Genomic DNA, 10,749 nt, shown 5'->3' on the forward strand with positions numbered 1-10,749 from the left:
TTCAGGTGTCTATTTTTAGGTTTCAAGTACTGAAGGAAGTGGGAGTTTTGTGCATTGATAAATAGCCGTTTCCTTTCTTAGTCTATAGATTATTATTCATCTGTCTTATGAGGAGGCTTTGTATATATCACAATGAGATAGAAAGTAGTCTTAATAATAGTAAAAATTCTACTTGGAGGGCTCCTTTATTATAAAATATCTACCTGAATACCCTTCCATTAAATTTGGAATAATATACTTGCTGATTTTCCTTTCCAGTTATTTGAATACAGATTTTTTTTTCAAATTTCTATGACAATATTGCAGTTAAAGTGTACAAACAGTTGATGTTATAGTTTAAAAGTCTTGCTCTTTTTCCCTAATTTTGTAAACTGTAAAAGTTCTCATAAGAGTGCTGGTTTATTTCATTTTATAAGCTATGTTTTGTATGCTAATAGCCAATGAGTAAATATTAAAGGGAATCTGATTGATTTTCCATGCTTACCTTCTAGGTTATTTTACCATTTCCATTGCATTTTACTGTTGATTGATGTTTTCATTCCCCATAAAATATACTGCTTTTCCATGCTATCTATGCAATTATTTCTTTTTATATTAGTTACACATGCACTTTCATACTAACTTTTTTTGAAGATAAGATGCTTTGTAAATATGTCACAAAAGATAAATAGTGGTTTGTAGTGTAAATGCCCTGTGTAGAAATATACTGATATATTATTTTTAATGCGATGAGGGTGTCAATCAAATTGATGTTGTGATTTGGCATATCAAATAATATGCCTTCTCAACCCCTGAACTTGGAAAAGAGAAGTACCTATAAATGCGAAAAACACATTCTTGATAATGCATTCTAAAAGCAATAACCTACTACTGATGAATACTGAATTTAACTCTACCCACATAGCAGATCACACATAGTGAAGCTAAATCTAGGTTGAAATCATTTATGTTCCAACCTAATTTGCAGGAAAACAACTAACAAATTTGTATTATTTCAGTAATAAGTGGTTCAAGTTCAGTGGATAAGTTAAAGGGAACATTGTATCAGGCACCTTGCTTGTTCTTAATCACTTTTCCACAGCTAGAGTGCCAAGCACAGTGCCAGTCACTTAGTAGGCACTTCAGAAAGTTTCATTGAATAAAAGAATAGATACGTTTCTGATATTAAATCTGGCAATGTAATACCAATGAGAAGACTTCTTTGCCTTCATGGAAAGTCTTTTAAAACTTTACAGTGGTGAATTTATCAATGGGTACTCAATCCATTTTCATGATTGAAATGAATCTGGGGAGGTATTTCCTAAACCTACTTTGGAAATAACCAGGTCCTTAGAACTAAAAGGAAATCTAGTATAGTGCCCCAGACTAGCACATCTGCCTAAAAAAAATATTTCAGTGCAATTTACCTCTGCTTTAGTTATCCTTAGATTTAATTAAGCGGAGAACAATAATTTTCCTGAAATACAAAGTTTTTATCCATCGGCCAAATTGGCATCCTTTCAGTTTAACCAGACTGGAGGAAGTTCTCTTTTTTGAAGTTAGTAAACATGAGTAAATGCACTTAAATTATCTGTCAATCCAAAGAGTATATAAAAAGTTATTAAAGGTTTGTTAACTGGCAAGTATTAATTTGTCTCATAAGAATAATCACTCAGAGATTCATATTAATATTATATGTTTGAAAGAAAGATATGTATTTAACATACAGTTTTCATGTAGATTGTGCTCTGTTGATCTTTAAAGTTAGTTTTTGAAAATAAATAAATAAATCCACTCACTTCATATTCAAAACACATTTGAGCCCTCTATTAGAAGACAAAGCCTACCTTGCTCTGTGATCTTGCACAAGTTTGTACACTACACCTTTAGTCTCAGGTGTGAAATTAGTCAACAAAATTTTATCATTCTAAAAATGTAGTGGTGGATCAAATAACCCAACTTCAAATATTTATGCCCTTCCATATAAGAAAATATCTACTTATGCAACCTCCCAAGTTCTTCTGGAACCTTCTCTTACACCCAGTGTTCTTCCACTTCCTCAAGACTAATTCTTCCACCCCATCTCTTGATTCTTTTCTTCTTGTTCCTTCTTCAATCTTGAAGCATCAGTTATTATTTTCTTCTCTTACTTCTTCAAAGCTATCTTCTCCTTTTCAAGTGTCTCCTTGCTTTACATTCCTGAAGATGATTAATATGTTTAATTTACCATAAAGGCAAAACCAAAACTCTCTCCAGATTGTATGTCACCCATTCTCCCATTATCAGATTCCACCCTCTTTTTCTCCATTCAAGCTTTTTGAAAACATTGCTTATAATGTGTATGTTCTCACTTCTAGTTTAATTCTCAGCTCACTGTAATTCTTTCCATTCATTGTCCTGTAACTGAAGGACAGCAACAACCTCTACATTTTCAGATTAGATAATTTTCCATTTTTCTTAAGGGATCCCCACTGAATCCATTGAATACTGTTATACTGCAAGATTCCATTTCAGGCCCAAGTCAGCAACTTTTTCTCTTCTGTTAGGCCTTTAAAACAACTTTTTCTCTTCTGTTAGGCCTTTAAAACAGCTACCACTATTCATTCTGTTCTTTGAGATTCTTTGCCTGAGTTCAGAGTAGATCCAATCTCCTTAGCATCTGCTGTTGTTTATCCCCAAAGATAGTCATTTAAATTTATTTTATGTTTTTGTTTTTACTATTCATAAGTGATTCTCACTTTAAGGATTTTACTGACCATACTTGTAGGAATGTCAGCAACACTAAGCACACTGTTCATTATTTATTATATCCAAATAGGTAAAACCTACTCATCTTCAGCACATATACCAATCCTCAGGAACTTTCTGAACACTTGCTCCCCACACCCCTGAATAATTAGATCACCTTATAAGTGTGTATAGTATCCTGCTCTTTTGCATTTAATTCCTTATCACAGTTTGTAATTGCACGCTTATATCCCACCTCCTTCACTGACCATGATTAACAATGACCATGTTTATTTTAATAAATCATTTATCCTTGTCCCTTCGTACAGGGCCTAGTATATATTAGTTGCTCAATAAATATGGTATGAATTAATGAAGTATAACCAAATCACAACTACAGCCAACACCTTTATCTTACCTTCCACGGTTATTGTCTACAGCTATACTCCATACCTTTCTTTTAACTTCCAAGCTCATATATCCAACCTGTTCCCTAGGCATTTCTACATGAATATGACATTTCAGTCTTTACATATCTCTTTTAAAAAGTGAAAGAAACAACAAACAAACAAAAAATCTCCTAAATGCCTATTTTTTTTTCATATATACCTCAGTTCATGGCAAAACCTAATCTCAGAAACCAACAACTTGGAAGTTACCCTTAAGACCTAATCAGTCATTGAATGGTGTCCATTCCCCTACCTATATGTCATAGACCATGCCCTTGCCATCTCTCATTATTTTGAGACTCTTTATTCCTCATTATCTCTAAATCATGTCTCCCTTTAATCCATCCTCTACAGTAGTGCCAGAGTTATCTTTCTAAAACAGAAATCTGTTCATTTAATTTTCAGCTCTTTAATGAATTTTTGAAAGCAATTCTTCAAGCAGCTCAGCTAATATGGTCCAAATATATAGTCTTCTCATATATTTGTTTACATGATGAATAATAAGAAATTTTTTTGTGTGTTATTTATTGTGCACTTACTACTATGTGCCTGGGAATATCTCCATGTTAGAAATGAGGAAATATAAGATTGGTCAAGTAAAGTTACTTGCTCAGGATCACACATCTAATAAGTGGTGAATCCAAGATTGAACACAAATCTAAAGTCCATGCTCATATGCTTCCTCTAGCCATTAAAAACATCTCCCAATTCCATGCCCCTACATACCTCCATGGCATTAGATGTGTTCATCCCTCTTGCTAAAATGCCCTCTCCTTTCTTTTCTAACTGATGAACTACTTATTCCTTCAAATCTTTCCAATTGTATCTAATTGCCATCCCCCCACTATCTTTCTACAGTACCTGGCATGAATTTCTTTTATGTAACCTCATTAAATTATACTTTTATTATAAACAAATCTGTTTCTAACAGTAGGTTACCTGATCTAAGAGGATAATAGTTTTGTCTTATTCATTATTTCTCTGCCAATACCTGACATAGCATTTAGCACATAGCTTATTTGAATTAAATTTTTAAAAATACATTTTGTCCCTTGAGATTGTTTTTATTTCTAAATCTGAGTCAGTGGTTCTACACTGGCCAAGAAAAGCATATTCTCTGGAAATACACTACATATTAAATTACTTGAAATATAGGCATAGCACCATAATATCCAAACTAACATGAAATGTGCCATTGTTTTGTGATTCACTCCATGCAATTCATAGAAAACATCGTATTTCAAGTGTTTTTATTCATTTATACGCATTTTTAAACATCATGCCTTGTTCCAAAAGCATTTCAGGCAGTTTACCAAAAGAATGCATGTACTTAAATTATTATAATAAGATATAAATAGAAGTAGAAAATCAGGATGAAGGAAAATAGACTGCAAATATGTCCATCATTTGGGCCAGAACATTAACTGTAGTTCATAGCTAGAGTATGCTGAGATTCAAATCTTGAGCTTCTTGGCTATGAGAGTAAACCATGGGGGAAACTTATCTTTCTTTAACCAGAAAATGGATGTATAAATTTCCTCAGAAAGAACGATTGTCCTATGCTAAAAATCTCTTTTTTAAACAATATCATATGGGTTTTATATTAGGGAAAGTTGGGTGCTATTGCAAGTAATGTCAACATTTTCCCAATAAAAGCAGTAATGAATTTCATATTGATGTTTCTTGTAGTCCCCTTCAATAAAAGCTGAAGGCATTACATTAATATACAACTCAGTGAAGGCAATTCTTCAAGGAGCTAAGCTAATATGGTCCAAGTATATAGCTTTCTCATGGCCCAGTTTAATCCAAGGAAAGACTTTAGAGTACTTAGAGAAGTGGATGGACTGTATAATCTTCAAACAATCTTCTGTAAGTATCACTTTTCTCAGTCAGGATGGTTAGCAGACAGTTAACAATAGCATTATCTGACAAGGGAGCATGTTGTTGTTTTACAAGTAATGGGCTTTCTAGTAGCCACAATGACTGTAAAAAAGCAACATGGTACGTAGAAAGAGCATAAATTTGCCACTTTGTAAACCTGGGGTTTTCTCCAAAGACTGTTGTATTTAGTGTTGTATTTATGAGAGCTCCATTTCCTTATTCTAAGCTCCATTTCCTTATTCAGTCTCTGAGATTCTTTCCAACTCTGAAACTATGTGATTGTTATTTTCATTTATATCCTAGGTCACTTCACTACTAGGTGTCTATATTTTAGCTAGAGCATTTGCTCAATTTACTAGCACTTCATTTTATCTAATACTCCAAGAAAGCCAAAACTGGTTTGCCCCAATGGTGTAAGATGTTTTGATTTCTGTAATCAGGAATTTTCCAGACTTAAAATTTTAATTATATATTTGGACACTCTAACAAAGTAATAACCTCAGAATATTCTGATTCTTATAAAATGTCATTTAAAAAACAGAAAGTTTAATTAGTATGGGTTATATCGCTTTTCATTCCACTTAAGTAACAGCATCCACTGATTCTAAAGCAGCATAATTTACTTTTTTTCCCCAGATAATGTATAAAAATAAATCATTTGCTGTTTTAGTGTATAGTCATATTTTCCCACTTCCCTCTTATATGTCTCAATCACAAGTGAAACAGTTTCCACAAACGTGGAAATTCCGCAGCACTGTTTTTCAGTTGAGCTTATTTTATTATTTCTCAGTCTCCTACATCTATAGATGGTGAAATTGAGGACTTTCGGGATAATTACATAACAGAATTGCAGAATACACTATTAGAATCTATTTCTATTAATCTAATAAATGGTTATTGTATTCTATGAAATACAGTATATGCTTATATACATTATATATACCTATATACGTATATTATCACAGTAATCATTCTAGTAGATGTCATTCATTTATCATGAAGCAAACATTTTTTGAGCCTGCCCTGTGCCAGGAACTTTGCTAGGAATTCTGCATTGCCCAATCTCTGCAATTCGATATTGCAGTTTAAGAGATGTTTAGGTATAATTGAAATAATAATAATATAAACACTATATGTCAGAACTTTATGGGTTAAAAAGTCCTTTTAGAAGGTTGACCTAGTAATATAAACTTCAATTGGAAAATCTTGAGAAAAAGATATTCACAAGCTTCCTCAGAGGTAAAGTCATGAGGCATGCTGTTTAAAGCAGAGGTTTGGAAACCACACACATTTGAGTTTGTGTGCTTTTTTAGCCACTTAGACAGGAGACCTGGTCATGTCACAAAACCTCTTTAGCTTCTGTTTCTGATTTTGTAACTTGGGGTTACAACATAGAACTTACTTCTTATCCAGTAGTGAATTTTGTCACCAACGACACCCTTAGGCTTAACACTCAACCTGACACATCCTAGGGCTCACAAGGTGTTAGTTATCATTGCTACCAGTTATATGCTTGAGGATTACCCTCCATGTGTAACATGGGAAAAGCTGTTTTATAGCTTTCATAAAGCTACAAATGGTAATCCCTCACCCCTTTTCCTCTTATGCTCCCGCCAGGTCTGGATGAATGCCTTATCAGCAAGGGAAAGAGGTGAGGGAGAGACCCAGTGCCAGTGAAGGACAGGAAATGTGGGCCTGTTTACAGATCTTCCTGGGCTTTCAGAGGCCCTTTGTTATCTTATTTTACTTGGACATTTTGAGAATTCTTATTCAAAATACTGATACTTGAAAATCTGTCCTAGGTCAATTGGTCCTATAAATCTGTTGATTTACATTATTCACTATTTTGGATAATTCATTGCTGGCTCAAATTTGTTTGCATTTAGATAACTAGCAATGAGTGCGTATTAGTACAGAAGTGCAGTTAAATAGTTTTCCAGGTTTCATTAAATATTATTATTTAATGTTGAGTAAATATTTTCAGGTTTCATTAATTTGGCTGCATAATATGTGCCTACCTCATGGAAGGAATCATGCTAAGGTTATAATGGTGAACAAGACAGAAATAGCACCAGCCTTCATTGAACTTAGATTCTAATAGGAAAGGAAGATGTCAGTCAAATAATCACACAACTAAAGAAAGAATTTACTCATTTTGAAAAATGACATTATGGAAGTAAACTGGGTGCTCTAAAAGAGTATAGATGGGGAGCCAGGACGACATTAGGGTGGTTAGGAAGTACTTTCTGAGGAAATGACACTTCAACCAAGATCACAATATGAGAGGGTATTGATCACGTGGAAAATGGGATGGAGGGAAGCCATTCCAGGATGAGGAAGTGAAACCACTAGGTGGCATTTCAGGGGACTCCGAGCTCCGGTTCTTTATGTCTCAGTGCAGAAAGAATTAAGTGAGAGACAAAGAGATGGATAAGAAGTGATGTATTAGAATAGGATGCTTGTGAGGCTTACAAGTAGGCAGGCCAGAGGGTGCTGTGCCCCGAGAACTTAGTGGGCTACAGTTTTATAATCAAAGGAACAGTGGGAGGGGGAAAAAAACCCCTTCTTCCTCATTCTTGAGTAGATGTCATGCTTCCATCATCAATTCCTCCTCCATGTAAGGCAGGGGAGTTTTCTTGTCCTTACATGGTCAAGCTGGGACTGTCATGCCTCAATGGAAATGAGCAAAAAGGCAGTAACTTACGCTAAAAATGTGAAATCATCTCAGGTTTTAGTATGTCACCTTTCCTTATATTTTTGTTTTTAGTGCGCATATATGAATGTGTCCTAGGAAACAGTAACTTACTGAGCTCACTGGGCAGGATGTGGGTCCCATGCCACCATTGTTTCATAGTTTTGGGGCATGTCTCATGCTTCTGTTTCATGGTTTTGTTGCTAAGGAAGCCTGCTTGGCTTTGTGGCTAAGCAAACCTGCTTTCTAGAGTGTTCATTAACTTACAGGAGTCTCCCATACTTTTTTCTTTACTTACAGTCCCCTAGTGGGATTAACTATTTAATTACCTACTTTGTCCCTTTACTCTGGCCCTATCGGAAGTAGCATAGCCAAAGGCATCAAACAAAGAAGTCCTCCAAATGCAAGTTATTTCAGTGAGACTGGTATATAATGAACAAAAAAAGACACCATGGCAGGAAGTGTTGATTTTATTCTAAGTTCCATGAGATGGTATTTAAGAGATTTAAGCAGACAGGTGACCCCATCCAATTTATTTCTTTAAAAAGTCCCCATGGGGGTTGTAGTTTGACTAATGATTGGATGAGGTCAAGCCAAGTGGAAGAGTACAAAGGAATGCTGCTTGGTCCAGGCAGGAGAAAACTGTGACCCAGACTAAAGTGGGTGAGAACTGAACTGGGAAGTATAAGGAGAAACATGTTGTGGATGAGCTAGGCAGAAATCCAAAAGTTTGTATTTCATCTTCCTTCTATGTTCTTAGTATTTATTACACTAACATCTGTATATGGATACAATTTCCTACCATCTGAGTAAAACATTACTGTATGATTTTGACATGAAGGGGAGAAATCCTGTTATCAAGTTAAAGAAATTAAATTATTAATTCAAAATTTGAGATAATTCACTGTAGATGATCATTCCTCATGTTAAATTATGTCTTCATATCATTTATTCATTCACACATTCATTCAACAAATATTTGAGTGACTTGTAAGAGTCAAAAATGTGTCATTTGTTAAAGTTGTATTTTTGATTGTCAGTGTTCCATGTAAACAACAAGAAAATGGTTCTCCAGGAAAATGATATCATTGATTTACTCTGGGGGTTTCCTCTCCCTAATGGTTTTAGGACTTAACAAACTACATTTATTTCCCTAAATTCCTTCTTTCTAATGGATAATGATGCTTATCAAGATACTTTTCTTCAGAATTTGAACTGGAGTTTGGAAAATGTTAGGAAGCAGTCTCAACCCACATTCTGTTAATTCTTGTATTTTTCAATAGAAAAAAGAAAAAGCCTCTGTCATGATACAGAACAATGCTTATGCAGTGGCAGTTGCCAATTATGCCCCGAATCTTTCAAAAGACCCAGTTCTCTCCACCATCTCCAAGAGTGCAACCACGCCAGAACCCAACAAGAAGCCGGAAAACAAGCCAGCCGAAGCCAAGAAAACCTTCAACAGTGTTAGCAAAATTGACAGAATGTCTAGAATAGTTTTCCCAGTTTTGTTTGGTACATTTAATTTAGTTTACTGGGCTACATACTTAAACAGAGAACCTGTATTAGGGGTCAGTCCTTGAATCTAGACACAGGTTGTCTTTGGGATGTATAGCAACATTAAACTTGGTTTGTTTTGCCATGTACAGTCTGACTAATAACTGCTAATTTGTGAACCAACATGTACAGTATGTACATAGCAACATAGCTTATAGACCTCTAATAGAGACACGCATTTGCTAACTTGTGGTACTGCAGGCAGAAAGCACCCCATGCCCAAAAAGCCATTGCCTTTTTAAAAGATTTACCCTAGGAACTGGTTTGAAGTGGGTTTCAGATGACCAGATTTATTTTCTCTTTTCCTAACAGCGATGAAAATGGAGATCCTACACCACATATTATGGACAGGTCTTACATAGGAGTTATTTTCTACTGTTGCCTAACTATAATGTAAGGTAACATTGTCGTTCCAAGATGAATTCCTCTAAATAACAGAACCTCGTATCTGCAACATCAGTTCCCTTCCCGAGTGCTCAGAATCCCTGCTAGCATAACTGGAAGCTTAGTACACATCAGAAGGAAAGCTAGAGATTTGAAATCAGCTTTTAATTACTCTGTATAGTGTCTATAGCCATGTACGTATTACAGCATGACAAATTCAAATAATTATGAGTCACCCCGACAGGATGTTCATTATGCCTAGAATTTAATAACCATTGGAATGTCATGGTCATCACATTTTTAGCATCAGAGTTTATTTGAAAGTAATAATTGAAATCCTACAGATTATTTTAATCATTGGAAACTACCTTAAATTAAAAAAAAAGACAATAAATAGGTCTTACTCTTTCCAGTATGTGTTGTACTGAAATTGATCAGCTAAATTTTCTTGGTGCTGGAGACTGGAAAAAACATCCAGTTTGGCTGCTGTGGAGCAACATTCATACTGGATTAGAAAACTGTGCCAAAAACTCCCATCAGTGAGAGTTCATAGGTGTCACAGAATATGTATAAGCACTTATACGATTCTCTCCTTTCCTGTTTACTGCAAATTCTGCCTTAAGGCTTCTTTTCATCAGGACTCAGAAGCCACTAATTACAAAGGAAAGGGCAGTTAATTGGCACATTTTTCTGTCTTGAAAGCAGCTCTTTCAGATAAGAATTAATGTAAATCTGCTTTTGTAAATTGCAACTTTAAATTTCTCTGACTCAAATTTGCAGCTTTGTATACCTGAAGAGGTTTTGGTAAGAGTTGAACATTTTTAAACTGAAACTTTAAAGCATCACCAACAGATTGCGGATTAGTTCACATGCACAGACATCACACACACACACACACACACACACACACAACACACGCACACACAATTAGCTCAATTAGGATACACACACAAACATGCAGCTAAATTAGAAACCAGAATTTTCAATTTTATATAATTACTAATTATTAATGAGTAAAATTCATTTTCCTTTCAGTATTTAAAAAATACTCTTTATGTCCCTGAAATATGTTAATAGAAATTA

The 10,749-nt window shown here is 34.8% G+C and overlaps 1 protein-coding gene across 1 annotated transcript in view; it reads left to right on the top strand.

Annotated features, from left to right (window-relative positions):
- GABRA2 (gamma-aminobutyric acid type A receptor subunit alpha2) overlaps positions 1–9,308 on the top strand; it is a 122,789-nt gene extending 113,481 nt beyond the window's left edge. The window contains exons 10-11 of the mRNA XM_068542238.1: positions 4,845–5,024; positions 9,012–9,308. Of these exons, the coding sequence (XP_068398339.1) occupies positions 4,845–5,024; positions 9,012–9,308 (477 nt within the window). The remainder of the gene's footprint in view (positions 1–4,844; positions 5,025–9,011) is intronic.
- Positions 9,309–10,749: the final 1,441 nt, after the last annotated feature.

Source organism: Eschrichtius robustus, chromosome 4 (assembly GCF_028021215.1).
Source record: "Eschrichtius robustus isolate mEscRob2 chromosome 4, mEscRob2.pri, whole genome shotgun sequence".
In the NCBI taxonomy this organism is placed as follows: domain Eukaryota; kingdom Metazoa; phylum Chordata; class Mammalia; order Artiodactyla; family Eschrichtiidae; genus Eschrichtius; species Eschrichtius robustus.